General features: G+C 50.5%; 9 protein-coding genes across 10 annotated transcripts; 6 read left to right on the top strand and 3 right to left on the bottom strand.

The window, feature by feature from the left end:
- Positions 1-1,180: 1,180 nt before the first annotated feature.
- PV10_07666 (uncharacterized protein) lies at positions 1,181-1,597 on the top strand (the record flags this gene model as incomplete). Its single annotated transcript, XM_016372596.1, has 3 exons — positions 1,181-1,223; positions 1,282-1,341; positions 1,407-1,597. The coding sequence occupies 3 exons, from the start codon at positions 1,181-1,183 to the stop codon at positions 1,595-1,597; spliced, it is 294 nt and encodes a 97-aa protein (XP_016221928.1).
- On the top strand, positions 1,476-2,042 carry PV10_07667 (uncharacterized protein; the record flags this gene model as incomplete). Its single annotated transcript, XM_016372597.1, has 1 exon — positions 1,476-2,042. One exon carries the CDS (start codon positions 1,476-1,478, stop codon positions 2,040-2,042), a length of 567 nt encoding a protein of 188 aa, XP_016221929.1.
- A 1,189-nt stretch (positions 2,043-3,231) lies between these two features.
- Positions 3,232-5,513, top strand: PV10_07668. Of its 2 annotated transcripts, XM_016372598.1 has the most exons (7): positions 3,232-3,813; positions 3,887-4,137; positions 4,198-4,281; positions 4,343-4,663; positions 4,729-4,786; positions 4,847-4,924; positions 5,004-5,513. In XM_016372598.1, exons 1-7 carry the CDS (start codon positions 3,601-3,603, stop codon positions 5,364-5,366), a joined length of 1,368 nt encoding a protein of 455 aa, XP_016221930.1. In that variant the 5' UTR covers positions 3,232-3,600; the 3' UTR covers positions 5,367-5,513. The 2 variants fall into 2 exon arrangements, with proteins under 2 accessions (XP_016221930.1, XP_016221931.1); XM_016372599.1 differs by having other exon boundaries at positions 4,847-5,513.
- Positions 5,338-7,070, bottom strand: PV10_07669 (uncharacterized protein). Its single transcript, XM_016372600.1, has 2 exons — positions 6,707-7,070; positions 5,338-6,528 (listed from the first exon to the last, which is right to left on the bottom strand). Exons 1-2 carry the CDS (start codon positions 6,892-6,894, stop codon positions 5,433-5,435), a joined length of 1,284 nt encoding a protein of 427 aa, XP_016221932.1. The 5' UTR covers positions 6,895-7,070; the 3' UTR covers positions 5,338-5,432.
- Positions 7,071-7,273: 203 nt separating this feature from the next.
- PV10_07670 (uncharacterized protein) lies at positions 7,274-11,345 on the top strand. The gene has a single exon (XM_016372601.1). The coding sequence runs from the start codon at positions 7,520-7,522 to the stop codon at positions 11,132-11,134; it is 3,615 nt and encodes a 1,204-aa protein (XP_016221933.1). The 5' UTR covers positions 7,274-7,519; the 3' UTR covers positions 11,135-11,345.
- Positions 11,346-11,586: 241 nt separating this feature from the next.
- Positions 11,587-13,143, bottom strand: PV10_07671 (uncharacterized protein; the record flags this gene model as incomplete). The annotated part of the gene is made up of 1 exon (XM_016372602.1): positions 11,587-13,143. The coding sequence occupies one exon, from the start codon at positions 13,141-13,143 to the stop codon at positions 11,587-11,589; it is 1,557 nt and encodes a 518-aa protein (XP_016221934.1).
- A 767-nt stretch (positions 13,144-13,910) lies between these two features.
- On the top strand, positions 13,911-17,617 carry PV10_07672 (chitin synthase 1). The gene is made up of 3 exons (XM_016372603.1): positions 13,911-14,137; positions 14,426-16,077; positions 16,128-17,617. Exons 1-3 carry the CDS (start codon positions 13,980-13,982, stop codon positions 17,402-17,404), a joined length of 3,087 nt encoding a protein of 1,028 aa, XP_016221935.1. The 5' UTR covers positions 13,911-13,979; the 3' UTR covers positions 17,405-17,617.
- A 358-nt stretch (positions 17,618-17,975) lies between these two features.
- Positions 17,976-19,386, bottom strand: PV10_07673 (uncharacterized protein; the record flags this gene model as incomplete). The annotated part of the gene is made up of 3 exons (XM_016372604.1): positions 17,976-18,023; positions 18,084-18,107; positions 18,190-19,386. 3 exons carry the CDS (start codon positions 19,384-19,386, stop codon positions 17,976-17,978), a joined length of 1,269 nt encoding a protein of 422 aa, XP_016221936.1.
- Positions 19,387-20,091: 705 nt separating this feature from the next.
- Positions 20,092-20,769, top strand: PV10_07674 (uncharacterized protein; the record flags this gene model as incomplete). The annotated part of the gene is made up of 1 exon (XM_016372605.1): positions 20,092-20,769. One exon carries the CDS (start codon positions 20,092-20,094, stop codon positions 20,767-20,769), a length of 678 nt encoding a protein of 225 aa, XP_016221937.1.
- Positions 20,770-22,635: the final 1,866 nt, after the last annotated feature.

A 22,635-nucleotide genomic window follows, 5' to 3' on the forward strand; every position in this document is an offset into this window, starting at 1 on the left:
ATAGTCATTCATTCGTACAATCGTACACTCCCGTTTTCTCACACCATTTCGAGATCGTCACCAGTGGAGGGCACGCTTCAATCTGTCCATTCTGACCCCAAGAACAGACAGTAAAAGCTACATGTCATAACAAATCATCTGTGCCAGCGAAGAGACCTCCAATGGCCAACTAGTCCTTTGGCCCACTGGACGTGGCTACCTGCGGCATGGACATAATTTTTCTGCCCCCACCTCACAGTTGGTACCCGGTCCTTGACGTCTTTGAGGCGTGTGTCCACCCGTGTGCGCCTCGGCCGGCAAAGGACATTTGCCAGGGTGCAAAGTCGAGACTAGAAGACGTCTACCTACTAGCTTGACCACAGAATACGCCATTATGCATATCATGTTCTTGGTCTTTGGCAACATGTCTCCACCGTCGCGAACGACCGAAGAGACACGACGGGCCCTTGATGTGCTGGCACCTGCTGGGGAGAGGTGAGGCTGGCCAAACAACCTGTTGCAACCCACGGCCAACGCTTTTTTTTCTTTGGCTTCAAGGCACTGGCAAGCTACTGCTGGCTGGCTTGTCGCCCTGACTTCCCACTCCTACCCACGTCCTGGCTCTTCGGCTACCTACATGGAGATTTTCTGGTGCCGACTTCCCCCTGTAATCTGGCTTGGGCTGCCGCCGTGCGACCTCGCCTTCTCTCTTTCTTTTATATAGACAAACATCAGGGCGGCCAGGTTGATCGATTCTAGGGTGTCGCAAGATCTCCGATCATGTTTCACCACCCCAACTCTTGTATTCACAAGCCATAACGGTCATCTTTCGACGGTGCCTTTTGCTGCCCAAATGAAGCGACTCTGACTTGTTACCAGAGCTGCCAAATTCACTTTCCAACGAATGCCTGTCTTGTTCGATGCATATATCCTTTGATACTCTGGCATCTGGCGCCTTGTTTGGCCACCTGAGCCAACTATCCCCTTGACTCTTGTTGCCGCTGCTGCTGCTCCAAAGTGTATAAGTCATTCGACTTTCTCCTGGTCCTTGCCTTCGTCGCTTCGTCCAAGACGAGTCAGACTTTTCTTGCCTCGCCTATTTGGCTCATCATTCACGCAGTTCGATCGTCATCGACAAATTACCCCATCACCAGAGGCCTGAGTTTGTGCCACCCTGATCAATCAACCTTGCCCATCTACCATGGCTACCAGAACACACAAGACGTGGCAGGAAGAGCTCGCTGGTAAGTATCTGACCAGTGGCTGAATGCAACTTGGCTAGTCGCTGACTTTGGTGTAAAGCGGAATGCCGAAAGCAACGACTAGCCGTTCCAGTATTCAACATTGTTTCTGACCGACGAGGTAAGTGTGCTACCTCAACTGTCCTCAGTCATGGATCAAAAATGCCTAATCTAGTACATCACCAGGTGGACGGACAGCGTGGTCTGCCACCGTCACAGTCCAAGGAAAGAACATTGCGGCCCGGTATTGGTACGATGGCCAATACCTCAACAATGCCCGAGAGGACGCCGCCGAAGTGGCCTGTACAGAGCTCAGAAACCCTTCCATCACCGGACGCGCGAGAGGCGGATATCCTCCCAATTCAGGATACCGCTAGTCAATTGAACCTAGATCCCTGTCCATGGTCTTGGGCTCGACTCGTCATTGACACGAGCAACAAACAAGGATACTGGGCCGGGAAAAGCAATGGCTCAAGTAGGCATCTGTGCAACTTGGGTAATCCTGTCTTAACAAGGTGCTCTCCCAAATTCCTCCTTCTGCTTTGGGCAACAGACATGACCGTATCGCACGGCGGGGGCATAGCGATGGCGTTCAAGGCGACAACACAGACAATCTCCCAAACAGAGGGACAGACGGACAGAAAGGGGCCGAGTGGCTTGTATTGTTGGGTTCTTGTTCTTGGGCAATGTCGGGCCAGCTCGGCTTTGATTTATCTTCTTCCCCTTTTTTTCCTTTTGATTCTTACACACAGCAATGCTGCTGTGCTTGTGGTTGAGTTGTTTGGAGGGCCATTCATGGATAGGTACCGATTAGACCCATGAATTTCGAATTCACGCATCGACGAGGAGACTCACACTGTACCTGTCATATCGCCTTGGTGCGGTGGAGAAGGCCTCAACCTTCGTTGAGCTTCCAAGCTTAGAGTGATTGACCGCTCATTAGTCCCGTGGAGAATTGATTGACGCTGAAAATGAAGCCGAAACCGGAATACAACCCCCTTGGTTGTCGAGGCTGTTTCGGTGGACTTTTGGATTTTCCTTGTGGACAAAAGAATCCTCGCTCACAGACTTTGTGTTCCCTGACCTGTTGTGTCACTGAGATCTGCGCACGCAATAATGCATCTGTGTACGGTTCGTGTTGCCTGGACACAAATCCGGGAAGCCGGTCGGCCCAGAGTGCTGGACAACAAATCAAGAGGCGGTCAGGGTAGGCAAGTCGATTTGGTGTGACATGATCAGCGACTTAGAAGTACTCCGTACCTCAGATTAAGTATCTTACCCAGGGTAGATGTACCTGAAGTACCTTGCTGCTATCCCCTGGTACGTCCATGTGCCCCCAAAAAGATCCCCAAGGTTGTTGATTAGGTACCTCGAATAAGGCATGACTAAGGACCCAAGTACCTGTCATGGGGCACAAGTGTGATCTGTCTGGTGCTGCTGGGTACCTACTTAGGTACCTTTAATGAAGGGCTCTAATAGAGCAAACTCCCCGAGGTGGAAGGTTTCAGCAGGCCAATGCAATTTGAAAGATGTATTTATGCAATTACCTTTTTCTTTAATGACGATAGTGATGGTGAAGGTGATGATTTCATCAAATCTAAATTAATTTCCCTGGTAGATCATCATGCGTATCGTCCTTCGTGGCTTGAATTCAAGGTCTCAGGCCGAGGGGCCCCTGTCTTGCTTACAGTAGCATAGCAGCCTCTGCCTATGCCTAGGCATGCCTAGATTGTAGCTGCTTCTCGGGCCCTAACTCGACCCGAAGCCTTAGTCTCCCGGGCGGGTTCCTTGCTAACTCGGGTACCGAGATTCGACACTTAAACCCTGAAGCTTTTATTCTCCGGCTTGGAGTTTGGCTGGAAGAGGGTGTCTGAAGAAAATGAGATTAGCGAGGTTCTTCCCTCCCGCATCCATCGATAAACTGGGCGACTGGCCGACGAGGTACTTACGAATTACTCGTCTGGGGACCCAGACATCAGACTTGGTCTGTGCGTCATTTCCACCCCATCATCAACTCCAACGACGCCAATCTTCTTCGGCGACATAATTAATTTTCCTACTCGACATCAGCAAATGCATACCACAATTAATTGTAGGGATACACCTGACAACCTACGGACAAACAAACCCTAGTATCTTCCACCACTTGAGACCTCACTTGAGACCTCAATTCTGACGGGCTTTGACAACTAAAATCCAACGTTCGCGAGACCTGCGCCTGTGGAAGGGCTGACTGGTTCAACTAAACGTGGAGACTCTCATCCCAATTCAACCCACCTTACCCAGACAATTCGGCTTGTTGCAGTAGGGGAGGGGTCGAAGACTTGCAGACTACACTGCAGACTGACGCTCTTACCATCGTCTATCTCACCGACTGCATATGCGCTTGACCAGCGGTGCGATCAACGTTCGAGCCAACATCTTCCACACCGCTAAAGCCATCACCACCCGGCCCCATCTCGCCAGACCATATGCATTCCCAGTGTCGATCAGATACACTAGCACCATGTCCACCATGTCCTCTTCTTCAGTCACCGAACCGCACACACGTCAACCCTCAGCCCTAACGTTTGACCTTCATGGTCGCTGTTCTGTACGTACCAACATCTTGTCTTCTCCCTTTTCCCTCCTTCCGCAGACTCCTTCGATGACTGACCTCTATCCAGGCATCCAAAGCCCGTGCCTCTACCCTCCATCTTCCCCATGGCTCTGTGCAACTCCCGATTTTCATGCCTGTCGCCACCCAGGCATCGCTCAAAGGCCTCACCCCAGAACAGTTGGAAGATACAAGTTGCAAATTATGCTTGAATAATACCTATCATCTGGGTCTCAAGCCAGGACAGAATGTTCTGGACCTGGTTGGAGGGGCCCACAAGCTCCAGGGTTGGAATTACAACATCCTGACCGACAGTGGTGGGTTGGTGCTACAATCCCCTCCAGCAACATGGTCCACCTCCGGCTGACACTCTCTGGCTAGTTTCCAAATGGTGTCGTTGCTCAAACTGGCAAGAGTTACAGAAGAAGGTGTCCGCTTCTTGAGTCCCCATGATGGATCTCCCATGTGAGTATCTTCTTTACAACCCGACTGACTGGACCCTTGCCAACCTCGGGGTTTTCTGCAGGCTTCTCACCCCGGAACACTCCATGTCCCTCCAGAATTCAATCGGTTCCGACATCATGATGCAACTCGACGATGTCATTCAAACCACCTCTCCTGACCATGCCCGCATGAAAGAAGCCATGGAACGCTCTGTCCGTTGGCTCGACAGATGCATCGTCGCCCACAAGAAACCCGAGACCCAGAATCTCTTCTGCATCATCCAGGGCGGGCTGGACCTTGACTTGCGACGGCAATGTACCGTTGAAATGCTCCAACGAGATACACCAGGTATCGCCATTGGAGGTCTGTCTGGCGGCGAGGCCAAGGCAGACTTTTGTAAAGTGTGAGTGCACCGTGAGCCACTGCAAATGTGTCTATCTCGACTGACGAATGGTTTCCTAACAATAGGGTTGATACCTGTACTGACCTCCTGCCGGAGAACAAACCCAGATATGTCATGGGAATTGTGAGTGTTGAGTGTGTCGAATAGATCGGAGTATCAGCCACTGACGTTATCAAACAATAGGGCTATCCAGAAGACATTGTCGTCGCAGTCGCGCTAGGAGCCGACATGTTCGATTGTGTGTGGCCAACAAGAACAGCAGTGAGTGAACAACTTATCCACCAAACCCCCTACCACCATTATTGACACTCATTAACTCTCCTCTCTTCCCATCCTCTAGCGCTTCGGCAATGCCATCACTGCCAATGGCGTCCTCAACCTCAAACACTCACGCTACGCCGAATCCTTCTCTCCCATCGAGCCCGACTGTACATGTACATGCTGTCGTCCGCAAGAGTCCGGCGGACTGGGTATCACGCGTGCCTATATCTACCATCTGGCCGCCAAAGAGACCGTCGGCGCTCACCTCCTCACCATGCACAACGTCCACCACATGCTTAACCTTATGAACCGCGTAAGGACGGCCATCATCGAAGATCGCTACCCGCAGTTTGTCAAGACCTTCTTCGACTCATACTTTAATGGCCAGAGACCGCCAGACTGGGCTAGAGAAGCGTTGAAGGGTGTCAACATTGAGATATAGACATCGATCTGGGTTTAGACTTAGATTTCTAAAATCTAGATACATAGAGAGGTCAAATCAACCCTATCACCGTTCCCTGTCTCTTCTAGACACGTCATCTAATGCCTTGACCAAAGAATAAACAAGCCTAAGCAGCGGAGTATGGACATTATTACGTTGAGCAATTCGAAGGGCATTGCCCACAATAGCCTCAACCTCCATATTTCTCCCAGCCGCAACATCAGCCAGCATACTAGGCTCCACACCCGGCAAAGGTCTCGCCTTTGCCCGTGAGATCTGATGGTCGACTTGATCGGGGCCTAGGTCGGCATAGCCGATAGCATTGGCAATGGAGGCAACCTCGAGCATCAGCTGACGGATCACCTCTGCCCCATCGTCCGGTGTCGAAGCCATGAATGCGGCATCTCGTGATCGTGACAGTGCACAGACGGGATTCCATGCCGCATTGACAAGAAGTTTTCGCCATCGTTCTCGTTGCACGTCTGCGTGTAATGTCGCGGTTGCACCGGATGCGGTGAGCAGTTGTGTAAATGCTTCGGCGTGAAGTTGGTCTCGGTGGAGTTTTCGGGTTTGGCCTGACGTTGAGGTTGGGGATGAAACTGAAGTGGGAGATGTAGCAGGATATGTTCCGAGATGGAGGTACTCTATCTCTCGATGTGTAATCACACCTGGTGAAGTCTGCGTGGCAGGCAAATATATGACACAAGATAGGATTGTCGAGTCTGGGAATTCTTGTGCATATATCGGCTCAATGTCGATTCCATTCTGAATCAGTACGATGGTCGTGTCTGCGCCGACGGCTGGTCGGATCAAGGTTGGGATCGATGGTGTCGATTCGATTGATTTGGCTGTCACAATCACATAGTCGAATGGTTCGGATGGTGATGAGGCTACTGCAGACGATACTGAATCCACTACTTGTGGGTGCACGTGGAGGTTGTCGCCCCAGATGGTCGAGTTGATCGTAAAACCGTGCTCTCTGGCGTGGGCATAGTTGGATCGGCAGACGGTGTAGATGCTGTTGGCGGGGATTGTTCGGGATAATAGGTATGCGTAGACGCTGCCGATGGCGCCGGTACCGAAGAAGAGGACTCGTGGTGATTTTGAGGGAGAAGGAGATGAGGTTGACATTTCGCGATTGAGCTGTCGATGCTGTTGTTGACTGTTGGGTGATATTGTATTAGTTGAGACTGTCATGGGGGTAGTATAGTGGGAGGGTATATTTGGAGTCTGAAGACTTCGTTGATATGTCTTGTTCCAGCTTGGAGGCATTCGATATGGTTCATTGATTTCCGCATCATTGCGATCTGGGGGTCTGCGAGGAACAATTGATGACCTACCTCGTATACAATGCTGGACCAGCTGCGAAGGGACATTGCCCTCGGTTCAATGCTGCTAGTCGCGGCACTCTAGAAGATTGCGATAATTGGGATATAGCTCGGCATTGTGGATATCTTGGATATGGTCTGGCGAGATTGTTGGCATACTGGATGCATTTCCAACCCGTTACCGTCAAACGAGACCTCATTGCAGCGACTGAATATATGTTGTTGAAACCATTGAAAGCTCAATGTGTTGCTGCCTAGCAGTGCCAGATGCTGAATTTAGGGTCTAGGTCTGTTGTACGTATTTCCCACTGCCTACCTCGAATGGTTCGTCGGTCTTTACGGTATCTGGTGTCTTTTTTGAGGCAGAAGAGGTGATGTTGGTAGTTGTCATCTCTCTAGATTGATGATGGATGCGATGAGTAGAGATATTGATCTAACCTAAAATGGACTAGCATTGTACGGTGAACTCTTACTTCACGAATCCCCTCTACGTCGGATCATACATGCGCGTCTAACACCCAACACCAAAACGCGCCACGCAAACTGCAACTCCAACTCCACCTCCTCCACCTCCACATCCAATTCCACGCCAATTGCAGATGCTGCCACTGTGCCAACTCTCCAATAGCGTCGGTCAAGAATCTCACAAGCACAATGACGTTGTGTTGAACAAAGCCCAAGCCCAAGCACAAGCCTTCGTCAATTGTCGATTTGTATTGACATCCGCAACACGCTTTCTTCAACCACCAAAGTCACTGTCCTTTGACCGTCTTCTTGCTCTTCACCTCTCACAGCCAAACACGCGCAGTAACGTGTGCAATCAACATGGATCCTGATATACCTGCTCCCTCCATTGAGTACGACGACCACCAGAATCGATATGATAAACCCCCAAAAGTCGAAGCAACCTCCACCACAACTCCAAGACGATCTCATCAATTCACTCCAGCCTCAATCCCACTTCCTCCTTCCTCTCCAATGCGCTCCGCATACAACACTCCTGCTCCCAAAAACAAGCCCATGTCCTCATCCGTCTCCCCTCGCCCTCCCTCGAGATCCCCCTCTGTCGCAAGTTCGTATCGTGGAGATCGACAGCAGACCCCTAATCTTAACACCAAGAGGTCATCCTCCAGCCTCAGCACGGCCAGAGGGTCTGCGACCACTCCTTCTCGCCCCTTGCCACATCTACAATACCGTCGTTCGTCTTCCAATCTCAACCCTTCATCCCCCGCCACAAATGGAAAATCCTTGGGCATGAGTTTGCCAGAACGACCGGTCCTCACTGCCAATTCTGTCGCAAAGGAGTATTTCGCCAAAGAGTTGGAAGCTCACTCCACTCTCGATTCTCCTGTGGCGGTCATCGTCCATGACGCCTGTTATGGCCATCGCTTCTCTCGTCCCAGATCAACCAAAAATGCCCTGGCCACCATTGTGGAACGACCAGAAAGAATTCACGCAACCTTACTAGGTGCAGCCACCGCATATGTGAGACTCGGGGGCCGTCACCAAGATGGTCCGTATATGCCTGCGCCGGGTCATGAGCCCTCCAAGGTCAGAGACGCTCCATTTCGGATCCGCAAAACCGACAGATCCATTCCTCTCAACCACCCTGCCGTCACTTATGTTCACGGGACAAAATGGATGGACGAGCTGCAGATCATGTGCGACGCCGCTGAGGCCAAATTGACCATGAACGGAAAAGAGTTGGTCAGACCAATTGGCTACGGTAAGGATGAAAATGGAAATGCCTTGCCCAAATTACACGAAGGCGATCTCTACCTCTGCTCAGAGTCCCTGGCTGCGTTGCAAGGATGTCTTGGTGGTGTTTGTGACGCTGTGGACACTGTCTTTTCCCCCGGTCCGACAGAACGTGCCTTTGTCTGCATTCGCCCCCCTGGTCACCACTGCTCCTCGAACTATCCCTCAGGCTTCTGCTGGCTCAACAATGTGCATGTTGGTATCTCATACGCCGCCATGAATCATGGTCTGACACATGCTGCCATTATCGACTTCGACTTACATCACGGTGATGGTTCTCAGAACATTGCCTGGGACCATAACCAGAAAGTCCATACCGCTGCCAAGAATGCCGCTGCTCATAAGAAGACTCCTATCGGGTACTACAGCCTGCATGACATCAATTCGTATCCTTGCGAGTGGGGTGACGAAGAGAAGGTCCGCAATGCAAGCCTATGCATCGAAAACGCTCATGGCCAATCCATTTGGAACGTACATCTAGAAGCATGGAAATCTCACCAAGATTTCTGGAGGCTGTACGAGGCAAAGTATAAGGTACTAATTGAGAAGGCCCGGAATTTTCTCAAACTGCACTCAGACAGATTGGTTGCTGCTGGCCAACAACCCAAAGCTGCCATCTTCATCTCTGCTGGTTTTGATGCAAGTGAATGGGAGGGTGCTGGAATGCAGCGGCATAGTGTCAATGTTCCCACGGAATTCTATGCGAAGATCACCGCAGATCTGGTTGCTCTAGCTCAAGAAAACGGGGTTGGTGTCAATGGTCGACTCATCAGTGTCCTCGAGGGCGGCTATAGTGATCGTGCTTTGACTTCAGGTGTCTTGAGCCATCTTTGCGGTATGGCAGGAGGTGCATCTGAGTTAGGATCATCACTTTCCGAGGCAGACTTTCAAAAGGCCCCAGCCACCATCAACAATTGGTTACCAGATCCACTCGAATCACAAAATAGATTCTCGCCGTCCTACCAGCCAGACTGGTGGAGGTTGGACAATCTTGAAGACCTCGAAGCGGCAGTATCCGGTCGCCAACCTCACGACGCCAGATCCGTACCGGACAAAACTGGAAATTTTTCATCGCCAACTCAGGCTTCTACCGCCAAGATGACAGAGAATGCTCGTGAGAGACATTCCTTATCTGCACTTCAAGCAAGAATGTCTCTGGAAGCGCAATACGTCCCGCCCCCGCCCGATGTGGATTGGGCTATTGCGTCTTACGAACTATCTCGTGTCATGATTCCAAGCGAACGACAAACGCTCAGCTGTACTTATGAAGAACTTAATACTGAAGCTGTGAAAGCTCGGCGCGAAAGACAATCTAATATCGGAGCTGCCGTACCGACTGATGAACGAATGCAATTGCGCGATCGCCGAAGCAAAGCCCAACCACAGGCCGTCAATGGCTCGAAGCTGTCCTCCCGCAATGAAAACCGAAGAACGACGATTGCGGCTATCAGCGAACTACCTGATCCTAATGTGCCGCCCCTTCCCTACCTGAATGGTCGGCCTCGTCGACGCTCGAGTGATGCCTCGAGCATATTATCCAGTTTCCAGGGCATGAATCTATCCGACAATCGCGACGACAACTCGTCAGTTCCCTCAGGGCAGTTGGCGCCCGCCAGTTCCCGCGAAGCCTCAGTTGTCCCAGATAAGAATGGAAAGGCTGTTGCAGTGAAGAAAACTAGGGCTCCTGCTACTACCAAAGCTGCCCCGAAACCTAGGACGAGTCCTCGAAAAACAAAACCGACAAGTCAGCCACTCGTCGGTAAATCTTCGTTCGCAAAGCCCGGGCTGCCTGCCAGTGCAAGTGCTCCGAGACCAGGAAATACGAGCGAGACTAGACAAGTATCCAATTCCTCACAAGATTCAGGAGCTCTTACGCGAAATTCCGATGACATGGACAACCTCACAAATGGGTTGAAAAAGATCAGCATCAAATTGAACGTTTCATCAGCAGAAGATCACGTGGCTAAGGAACAGAAACAGCTTGATGAGAAGCAAAAGAAGCCTCGAGCACCGAGGAAGCCTCTTCTCCCGAAGACCATTAAGATTGAACGGCCAGGTGCTGCTGCAACAACAAGCAAAACTTCAGATCTCACACAAATGATGGGGCCTAAACCAGTGACACCTGTTGGGCAGCAGATAACATCCATCGAGCCTGTCAAGCCATCTCCGGGCATAATCCCGACATGGACTCCAGATGAGGTCAAACCAGCTACAAGCCCTGTCATCAAACATGACCCGGACTTGTACAGAAGCGAGATGGTACTTCACAGTGAACGCCAACAGCAGCCTCAGACTGTGGAAGCACCCTTCGCCGAGTCGCACAATATCGCCCAATCGAATATATTCCGCACCGAGCCCGTTCCAGCCGCCACCACGTTCTCGACTGAACAGGTGCCGCCACAGCGCGTCGCGAACTCGAATAATGTCACGAGCACCAACATCGACACACAAGCTGATAGACCAACTTCTACTCTTTCACAGAGACCCTCATCGTCTGATGCTTTCAGACCAATGTCTGCTGGAAGTAGCACCCCGACCAGACGATCCAAGGCTGACCTCCCTGTATTCACTTCGACATCGTCGATTCCGTTTGGTTCTGCATACCCACTGCAAGACGAGCAAGCAAAGCCTTCTGAGCAGCCGTCAATTTGGGACATTCCAGACACCCCCAAGCATAAATGATGTGGCTCTAGTCTCCACCAAATTCCTACTGCGTTCGTCGGTCTTTTGTTTTCTTTGTTGTGTTTCAAGGGGACGGCAGATGTAATGATCATGGCTCAATTCGCGTCGGCGTTAGGGATACCACGGTGAAGAGATGGTTTCTCGAGTTGGCCTTTAGGGATAAGGCTAGGTTCAGGATGGGTGATATGGAATCGGCTTCTGGCTCGTGATTTCAAGGATACCCCTCGTAGCGCTGAAGGATTGGCGCACTGGAAGTTGGCTTTGCCGATGGTAATGGACTATTGGGTAGAAAGAGACTAGATCTACGTACGAATGACTAGTGTCGTTCCAATTAGACATTGATGATGAAATAGACACAAGATGATTGTGATTTCCACAACTAGTTCAAATGGCCTTGTATCTTACATCGCGTGTGCAATCCGCTATCAAACACAAAGTCAAGTCCAATCTAACTACATGATTTCACAGGTTCCTTTCTTACCACTTCCGCGCCCGCCGCGTCCATGTTGTTTCGTTGGAGGAACCCTCTTATTATTCACATACACAGGCGCCCGAGGAGGAGGCTGTGGTGGTCTCATAGGTCGAGTATTTGATCGTGGTGGAGGAGGTGGCGGTGGCGGCGGATTACCTCGGTAAGGACTCTTGTTCACAGGTGGTGCTTGAACTCGGTTAGTCGAGGGGAATAGTCGATACTGTCCCAGTTTACCTTCCTTTCCATTCTCAATATTCTGATTCTTGTTGTTAGGTTGTCGTACTTGAGGTTGAGGTTGAGGTTGATGTTGATGTTGGGCTCGAAGCCGGGCGTTAGTGGCTGCAGCGAGGGTACGCGGACTAATTGGACCTGTCGCAGGTCGTTGTTGTTTCCGAACCCCTGCATATGTAGGAGATGTTTTGTTGGTGTTGGCGCGACTCCGGGTGTTGTAGTGTGAGGTTGAGGGTTTGGCGACATTGGCGGTGTTGATTGGTGCAGGAGGTCCAGATGGGCGATTGAAGGTCTTTGTCGTCGTCGTCGCGGTGTTAGTTGTAGGTTGTGCGAATGACGACACGTAGTATTCCGGTTTAAAGGCCGTCATGGGGTCTGTCAATGGGAAATTCGGTCGTTGACCGGGAAAACTAGGAGTTTCCCTCGTTGTGATAATGGGTTGTCGAGTCTCAGTCTTTGTTGCACGAGTGGCCTTGTCTCCTCCTCCAGCTTTGGCCTTCCCATTTCCTTCGATCGCCGCTTGTCTTGCTTTCCGTGCCCCGCGACGAGCGATCGTGGGACTCTTGGGCATGGGGTGATCAAACTCGAAGACGTGGTCTGGGATCGTCGGCACATCCACGGGGCCTATGGTCCTCCCTCGTAGACCGAGACTGGATCTTGACCCGCTTAGGTCTAAGCCTGGTTGATTGATCGAGGCGAGGTCGTTGACTGCGTTGCCAATCCGATAAGTCATTTTCGATACCCGTTGGCCATCCTTGCGGCGCCGCAGCGGATCGGCAATGCCATCGGTGGCAGGGGTTTTTGCGTTTCCTGCCTTGTTGACCGGGGATTGAGCTGTGCGACTTCGTTCAGCAAATAAAGGGCCATTGTTGCGATTGGATTGGGGTGCGACAGTGGCTGTCTTTGTCGCTTTGCTCGGGCCACCACGAGATGTCGCTTGACGAGTTGATGTGGGAACTGGAAATGTAGGTAAATCACGAAGAGAAATCGGTGAGACAGGTGAGTTCAAGTCATATTCTGGACCGAAGTCGGGGCTGATCATTCCCTCGCCACCAGTATTGGTGGGATACCCTCCAGGAAATCCCTTGCTCGGGTTGTACGCAGCTGAGGCGTTGGCGTTTTTTCCTGGAAGTGGATCGAGGTCCATGCGATCGCTGTGGCCGCTGTGACGGTAGCAGAACTCCCTTGACATATTGACAACTTCATGTGCCAGCTTCTCATTACATGCTGGCCCAGGTTGATGGCAGTTGGCCTTTTCACGCTCCTTGCATTTGCAGGCATAGATAGTGACCTTGGAGTAACACATGGCGTGGTGATCTGTAGATTAGTTTGAAGCGGATACTAAGATGTTATTGAGGTAACATGAGACGAACAAGGCTACAAGAAGGATAATAACAGATAAAAGCTACTTTGCAACGATCTCTGCTCGAGGTAGACTCGATGATGGCGCTTTGTTAGGTATCGCCGGAAGCGGTGGATGGATATCGAATGCAGAATCCACAGGGCGTATTCTTTGTCTGACCTGGAGTGTGACATTCTCGAACTCTACCTTACCATTGACAACTTACTAAAGAAGCCCAAGGGCAATGAACAAAAGACTCGTGGTCGGATAGGGTGTTCATGGATAGCAAGAACGTGATGCTTGACGCTCCCAGTGCATTGCTGTGGTTGGGTGTGTTTTTTGCGGATAACATGTTGCAGGTCGTGGTGTACAGTTCTCATCCGGAGTTAAACAGCTTGTTCGATAATGGAGCAGACGTTCAAAGTCATGCTTCGTGTTCTGGAAGATGCCGTGATGGAGAGAATCATGTGCAACACTCATTTAAACAAGTTGAAGCTCCAAATAAAAGTATGATGCCAAGGCGCTATTCGGTGCTTGGCGCATGGTTGCTCTGCCAACTTTATTTTCATGTCCAAAGTGGAGATTCCACAACATCCGTCGTATCTCCCTCCAAGCATGCGTCAATGTCAAATCCTATTCGGCCAGGAATTCTCCGCAAGACCCTTGCTCACAGGAAAATCCAAAGTCCCGCACTGTTTCCATTGCTTATATCGCACTCGACAGCGCATGGACACATTTCTGGTCTGATCACTACAACTGCATCTGCCTATTGGTAAACAACGCTGGTCGTTTTCTTCAAGATGGACCGACCTCCATCTCCTACACGTCTTCCTCCGAGCTATGCTGATGGACCACCATCCTACAACAACACTGCGACTCCCGAGGACGACAATATGAGTACCCCAGGAAATAACTCGTCGTTGAGATTGCTTCCGCTTGGACAAGAGGATTATCGATCGTATGTGGCAGGCCCTGATGTTTCTACCCCGAGCAATGTACCCAGTTCACCCCAGCGGAAACCGGTCCCATCGCCAAAGCTATCGCACGTTACGTGGGAAGATTCTTCGCCTCGTTCAAAACCACAACATGCCAGAGTCGATTCACAAGTATCGTCACTAATAGCTGAGGTTGAGGACAATCTTGAACGTACCCGCGATACATGTACCTTTATTGGCCGGGCCCCTACCTTGAAAGCTACCGTCACCCTGAGAAAGACCCAAAGTACTGACAGATGTCCCCCTTATAGCTCTACTTCAAGTCGAACTTCACCCGATCGATATCACCGCCCAGGTGTGTCAACCGCATACAGCTCTCGACCTGGATCGAGCCTAGGTCGAGCACCTTCAATTCCGCTACCCACAGCAAACCCTCGATCGCCCATCCGACCCTCCACTCCTTCGAGAGCGCCGACGGACTGGGGAAGACCGTCCAGTGTCAATTACGAACCCGCCGATCTGAATGGTAGCCCGCGGCCCGGCACCCCGTCTTCACAATATGGAGGCAGTCCTCGAAGGCCGCTTCCACCAGCACCGCTCTTCTCTGCAAAAGGTGCTCCTTCAGAGACAGCTATTCCAATTGATCCTGAATCTGAGAATGATGTCTTTGTCAATGGCCGTGAGATCCGCCCCGACCATGACCCTAGGTCAAGTTTGAAATCAGCACATTCTTACCTGACCGACTCGACCTTCACCGAAGAGGATGATGAAGAAGACGCGAAATATGGTGGTTATGAGCCTGCACCTGAAGGCAAACAAGACAGACGAGGTTTACGAGATGCCATGATGACCAAAAAGGAAGTGCGATTGATTAATGGAGAGTTGATCTTGGAGTGCAAAATTCCGACCATTCTACACAGCTTCCTGCCCAGAAGAGACGAGAGAGAATTCACACACATGCGGTACACAGCAGTGACGTGTGACCCTGATGATTTTGTGGTCAACGGATATAAGCTCAGGCAAAACTTCGCACCCACACTCCGCGAGACTGAGCTTTTCATCTGCGTGACCATGTATAATGAGGGCGAGATCGAGTTTACCCGGACAATGCACGGGATTATGCGCAACATCTCTCACTTCTGCTCAAGGACAAAATCAAGAACATGGGGCAAGGACGGGTGGCAGAAAATCGTGGTCTGTGTTATTGCAGACGGCCGCCAAAAAGTCCATCCTCGCACATTGAACGCTCTCGCCGCGATGGGTGTGTACCAAGACGGCATTGCCAAAAACGTGGTCAACAAGAAAGAAGTGACTGCTCATGTGTATGAGTACACCACCCAAGTTTCATTGGACGAAGGCTTGAAGTTCAAAGGGGCTGAGAAAGGCATCGTTCCTTGTCAGATGATTTTCTGCCTCAAGGAGAAGAACAAGAAGAAACTCAACTCACATCGATGGTTCTTCAATGCATTCGGCCGCGCTCTGACTCCCAACGTCTGTGTGCTCCTCGATGTTGGAACAAAGCCTGACTCTAAAGCCCTATACCATCTCTGGAAAGCATTCGACCAAGATTCTAACGTTGCTGGAGCTGCCGGAGAGATCAAAGCTGACAAGGGCAAAGGCTGGATGGGATTACTCAACCCTCTGGTTGCGTCTCAAAACTTTGAGTACAAGATGAGTAACATTCTGGACAAGCCTCTGGAATCCGTCTTCGGCTACATTACCGTCTTGCCTGGCGCCCTTTCAGCGTATCGATATTACGCTCTCCAGAATGATCCCAGTGGCCATGGTCCTCTCAGCCAATATTTCAAGGGAGAAACACTTCATGGCCGTGATGCCGATGTTTTCACAGCAAACATGTACCTGGCCGAAGATCGAATTCTTTGCTGGGAGCTGGTGGCCAAGCGCGGTGAACAATGGGTCCTGAAATTCGTCAAAAGTGCATATGGAGAGACGGATGTTCCAGGTAAGACGGTCCAGTCTATATGCAGATCGTATAAGCTAATCAAAGTCCAGATACTGTCCCCGAATTCATCTCACAGAGACGAAGATGGCTCAATGGTGCTTTCTTCGCCGCTGTATACTCTCTTGTCCACTTCAAGCAAATCTGGCGGACTGATCACACTCTCGCCCGCAAGATTTTGTTGCACATTGAATTTCTCTACCAGCTACTCTCCCTCCTATTCACCTTTTTCTCCCTCGCAAACTTCTACCTCACCTTCTACTTCATTGCAGGATCTCTTGCGGATCCGCAACTTGACCCTTTCGGCCACAACATTGGAAAATACATTTTCAATATCTTGCGCTACATCACGGTTCTGTCGATATGCCTCCAGTTCATCGTCAGTCTGGGCAACCGGCCTCAGGGTGCCAAGAGGCTGTTCCTCGGAACCATGATTACTTACTCGATCATCATGGCCTATACAACTTTCGCATCCCTCTATATCGTGATAAAACAGCTCACTCAACATACTTTGGAGCCAGTCGATCCTGACGACCCCTACAGACTTGGCAACAACATCTTGACTAACCTGATTGTGAGCACTCTCAGCACAATCGGACTCTACTTCCTCATGTCATTCCTGTACCTAGACCCATGGCATATGTTCACCAGTTCAGCCCAGTATTTCGCACTTCTTCCGTCTTACATCTGCACACTCCAGGTGTATGCCTTCTGCAACACTCACGATGTCACCTGGGGCACGAAAGGTGATAACGTTCTGCACACGGATCTTGGCACCGCCAAAGCCACCGGATCGGGCAATACGGTTGAAGTCGAGATGCCTTCAGAACAGCTCGACATCGACTCTGGGTATGATGTAGCTTTGCGGAATCTCCGAGACCGAGTCGAAGTGCCCAAGCCTCCCGTCAGTGAGTCTCAAATGCAGGAAGACTACTACAAGTCCGTCAGAACCTACATGGTGGCGACTTGGCTAGTGTGCAATGCCATTCTTGCCATGGCGGTTTCAGAAGCATATCCCGTCGGTCACAGCATCGGTACCAATGTCTACCTGATCTTTCTCTTGTGGGCCGTGGCGGCACTGGCCATCTTCCGTGCTATTGGGTCTAGTGCTTTTGGCATCATCAACATCATCAGTGCCATCGCAGAAGGCAGGATCCAGGCAAAGTTCGAAAGAATTTTTGGTGGCGGTGACGAGAATGGTCGACATCGTAAGGGGTTGGGAAGTGGAATTAGTGAGAGTGGCAAAACAGGAATGACTTCTTCCAGTGGCGGCATGAGTCTGAGCGATATTGGCAGTCGCATCAGCGAGAAGTTGAGCTCGCGAAAGTAGTGCTTTGTAAGAACAAATGACTGGTAATGTGTTGACAAGAGTTGGAATGAAATGGCCCAGTCTCATGGCGTCTTTGGGACCTAGAGTGTTTGCAACAGGTGTTTGATGCTATCATGTGGTTTGCCATGAGGAAATGGGATTCGGGAATTGTGATGATAAAGAGTTCAAGGCTTCCCCCGGTATTAAGACGGCGTGTTTTATTGATCTGAGCCGGATCATTTTTCTACTTATCTGGACTTCGTCTTGGGAGGACAGTAATACTTTAAAAGTTGTTAGCTTCGTCCTGGAGTTTCTCCTTGCCCTGAATAGGCCTTCAAGGACGTCATTATGAACATGGCACGGCGGTGACCCAACTCCCTCATGTGCCTAGATGAAATTATAAGTTAGTCGAGGAGCAGGGGCATGCGAGCAAACATGTCACGCTAGCCTTCAACTATTTATGGTTGTGAAATATTGAGGAATCAAGACATTTTATGCGGGTTTTGACTGAAGACAGAAGCATTTTTGGTTACCACACCGGTGTTTTTCTATTTTTCTGACTATAACTTTGCGCCTATTACTTTTCTTTCACTTACCGTTTAGACCCTCTCCTGCAGCGTTCTTCGCCGTTGCGTAAATACTGCCAAAGAATGAGACCTACCTTTTCGTGTCGCCTGGATTGACTGTGCTCCTCACTTACCTTGCCATGGAGATTCTGATAGCCCTGTGCTCGATCAGATCTGTGTGGCTTGACGCCATTGTTTGTTATGGGCATTCAGTCGTTCGCGAGCTTCGACATGACGTACCTGAGGCAGGCGGTGTGCTGGGCGCCCTTTCTTGGTCGATGGAACCAGAACCAGCCATGCCGCTGATGCACCAGCCGAGAAACCGGCAGCATAGTTAAGAGACAGATGGTTCGGGACCAGGACTGGGACAACAGGATGGGAGGTGACGGGAGTCAATAGAGTCTCGTCATAGCTGCTCCCCGGACTGGCTGATCGATATCGGTCTTGTCGTGCTCGTCGTCGTCGTCTCTCCTCTTTAGCTCGTCGTTCCAGTCGTCTATTTTCGTAGAAGGCAACATCATGGGCAAGCATGATACGCTCTTCTTCTTCTTGCCGGGCTGGATCAGGAACTGGATTCAAACCTGCTCGCATACGTCGGATTTTCTCCTTGAGCTTACGCTTCTCCACCATCTCTGCCTCCTGTGCTGGACTCAAGATCGCAGCAGGATTGATGCTACCATACTCGGCAGAAAGACTGCTGAGGGGTTGAAAAGACTTCAAAACATCAGCAGGTTCCGACGCGTCGGTACCATCGATAAAGTCAACTGGGTTGAAGTTGAAATCTGGCAGAGAGAATGTTGGGGCTGGCATGGAGGAGGAGGATACAGGCTGAGTCACTGCCGCTGGAAGAGGATACGCTTGATTGGGCGTCGCATACAAGGGCATAGGAGCCAATTTGGTGTCGTATTGCTCTGGAGTCACCCCGTTGTTCTGAAGGGATCTCGGAGGTCCTGAAAATAGAGGCGCAGGACACCACATGAGCGAGTAACCAGGGGGAGGATACTGCGGAGCCCCGTGGACTGGGACAGCGCCGTTAAATAGAGGAGATGAGGCAGCTGAAGCTCCGAACAAAGGTGCTGGGATCAAGTCAGACATGGCAGCAGGCTGATAGGGTTCAGAATATACCATGTTGTTGTCAGCTGATGGAACTCCTTCACCATTGTCATTCTCCTGCAAGAAAGCTGTCAATGTTTCGAGCATCTGAGTGTCGGATGTATACGACTCTGGCGCTAACAGCGCTGTGTCAACCTGGTTGTCAACCTGTGGCACAGGTGCAACAGTATCGAACGAAGGCAATCCGGCGCTTGAGTCGAACTGGGAAAAGTCATACTCAAAGTCCCCATTGAAGATGGAATCAGATGTGAACATGAGATCTTCGTCGGCGAACGTGGTATCAACTACCGAATTAGAGGACTCGATGGAGATGTGTTCTGTCATTCTGAAGGTCAAGGGTCAGCGCTTCCTTTTTCTCTGGCTTCAAGGAGACTCGATTTGTCTAGATTTTGCGTGTATTTGTTTAGATGCTGTGTGTAATAGTGACTGTTTTCACGGCTGACTGTCAAAATTCCAGAAAGTGTGCTCGAAGTAAACTCTGGATAACAATCAACCGTGTTAAATTGTTTTGTTGTGTGGTGAGGGAGAGAAGTGTTCTGGGTCTCGAGTCATCCCGCAGAATAAGTAGGATTGAGATTCGGGCTGGGTGGTTAGACATGAAAACAATGGCCGATTGAGGGCACAATGATATGATTCATTCTCAGTCACACCTTTTCTTATGAACAAGATGAATGCCATTGTGCTTTGTTCGTGAATAAGGTGACTGCCATGGTCCGAAGCCCCAGTTTATGGATCGGCTTTGATCTGTCGTAAAGGATCCTTAGTGTTGCAAGACTGAAAGAGACTTGCTTTCAATTTCGTTGGTCTTTGTGTTCGTGAATCAAACTAGACAGGCCCGTGAAGCTTTTACAAGACATGTCTCGTCCATGAGAATCCGCGCCGCGGAGTCACACTGTTTAGTTGTAACGTCTTTCGACAAACAGCGTTGATCAAACACAAAGCCCTTTTGATTTCTTAAGATCGACCCTTTCCTTCAAATCAACTACCCACCTAAGTCCTTTAACATTAATTGTAGACCATACTTTCAAGATGGGGACTGACTACGCCGGTCTCGTTGGCATCATCCTAGCCGCTCTTTCCCTATGCGCAATCTTCGGATACATTATATACAGAGTGCATACATACTCTGGCACCGGGGAGCGAGCTAAGGTGGAACAGATGTGCCATAAATCCTGGTACCCGGATGTTGAGCGGCAAGAAAAACCACGCGGTCGTTCTCCACCACCAGTGAGCCCTCGTCAAAAGGCCGAACTTACCCGCCAACCCCATAAGCTATACCATCCACGAACCGGATTTGGGGCAGATCGAGGTTTTCAGCTATCAAGCCAATGGCAAGGCTCCTCTTCAGGGGGAACAGAGCGTGGTAGGTCACCACCCGCCGTTCCCTTACCGCAACCATTACTAATTAAAAATAGGAGCAACGACCGTGGCCCGGCCCTTCGAGCGACGCAACGCAATTTCTCACGTGGACCTTACGCTGCCCTTGATAAAACCGGCTTGAAGGAGGTTGCACCCGCCCCACCGCCGAAGGACAAGCCTACGAGCCCACAAGATGACCTAGGAGAAATCAACCCTTACAAGATCAAAGAAAGCGTGTCGCTAGTCTCTTTATCAACCTATGTTTCCAGGCCTCAACATGTGTCCAATGATGACATTCTTTTTGCACCAAGGACCAGTCCGAAGGCTGCGGGGAAGAATTGGATCTGACGAGCTAAGAGCAGGGGTATTGAACAGTTTAAGAAGACGCAAAGCGTGAAACAACGGCATGGAGGTTCTTCGATTGAAGGCTTCTTACTTGAGGAAAATCTTTACAAACAAAAAAAGTGTAGACATGTTTCAAAGCTTCTTAGGAAGACAGCATCAACCTCATATTATACATTAACATTGTCATCCAAAAGAAATCTTATTCTAGTCAAGGTCGTTCAAAGGTATATACATGAATAGCCAAGTGGCGTTTCGGCGTCATCTGCTCAAGGACCGCTTGACGGTGCTCCGTTGAGCTTGAAGTAACCGGGCTGCAGATTCTGGTAGACACCCGTGGGATCATACTTGGTTGAAATCTGCTTCAGTTTCTGTTGATTTGATGATCCATAGCTTGGAATCACGGCCTGGAACTGACTGGCGTAGTTCATGTACAAGTAGTCCTCGTACAGATTGCGCTGCTTGGCCAAGGCGTCTGAGCGCTTGACAATGTTGGAATTAGCCTTCAAGATACGGCTATCGTCAGCCGAGTCGGTCCACATCATGTTCAAGTTGACTAGGAGGAATGGACCGGCGGAGGCAGGCAGGCCAAGCGGGTTTCCTCCATTCTTGCTCATAGCATTCAATTGGCCCATTGTGATGACCTGGAGTGTCAAAGCAGGGACAATGCCGTTGGCATTTCTGATGGCGTTCAACTCATCAAAGAAAATATCTTTGATTGAGGTAACGAGAGCATTGTCCAATTTGTAGGTGGCAGTCCAGTATGTCTGGCGCAATCCGTTGGGGTTGCTGGCGCTAAATTGCTCAGTCAAATCGGTGAGAGTGCGGACTTGGGTATTGTCCACGATAGGTGTCAGGGCAAAGAACTCATTGAATATGGGAGCGTTGGCGATTGGTTTGGCATAAACCAGATCGGCTGCGACAAGGTCCATGCCAACGGATTGTGCATAGGCAAAGGACACAATCTGAGATGCACTTGTGTCTGTTGGACTGTTCACCCCCAGGTTGACAAAGGCCGAGATGACGGCGTCGAATTGGTCCGGGGTATGGACACGAGAGCCACCCCAGATTTGGTGACCCGGCAGAGAGAAAGCGTTGAGCGTGAATTTGGTCACGATGCCAAAGTTGTTGCCACCGCCTCGTAATGCCCAGTAGAGGTCCTTGAAGGACGACGGAGTTGCAGTAACTTTCAAGCCGCTGGCTGTCACCACATCGAAGCTGGCAACATTGTCGGCGGCAAACCCATAGATGTTGGAAAAGAATGAGATGCCGCCACCTAGGGTAAGGCCACCGACACCAATATCGGCGACGCGTCCACCGATGACAGCGATGTTGGATGACTGAAGGGTGCTGTAGACATCGTGCCAGACGTTACCAGGACCAATGGCAACAGTCTTCTTGTCACTGGAAATGGTGATCTGATTGAGGCGTTGGAGAGAGATCGTGATGCCGCCATCGATGCTCGAAGCACCAGCAAAAGCAGCATGACCACCAGACTTGACGGCGAAAGGGCACCTAGTCAGTCGTGATATCAAGACTGCTACCGAGACATCGGCGTCCGATCCGGGCTTGAAGATGCAGAATGGGTCGACACTGGCCTGTTGCACCGACCAGTAGGAATCGGTGAAGGTTTGGTACGGAGAGGAGCCCTGGCGGAGGACATTGGAGCCATACAGCAGCTTCAGCGATTCACAGGCAATGGTACAGCCGACAGTGGATGATCGCTCTTCAAGAGCTGCAAGTTCAGGCAATGCGGATACATTGACGCCTTGAAGCTCCAACGCTTCTGTGATGTTGAAGTCGATTGGTTCAAAATTGTCTTGGGCGACCACCGAACACGTGGTTGTGGCTACAAGTAGCCAAAGGGACGAA

This window comes from Exophiala mesophila, assembly GCF_000836275.1.
Source record: "Exophiala mesophila strain CBS 40295 unplaced genomic scaffold supercont1.5, whole genome shotgun sequence".
NCBI classification, from domain to species: Eukaryota; Fungi; Ascomycota; class Eurotiomycetes; order Chaetothyriales; family Herpotrichiellaceae; genus Exophiala; species Exophiala mesophila.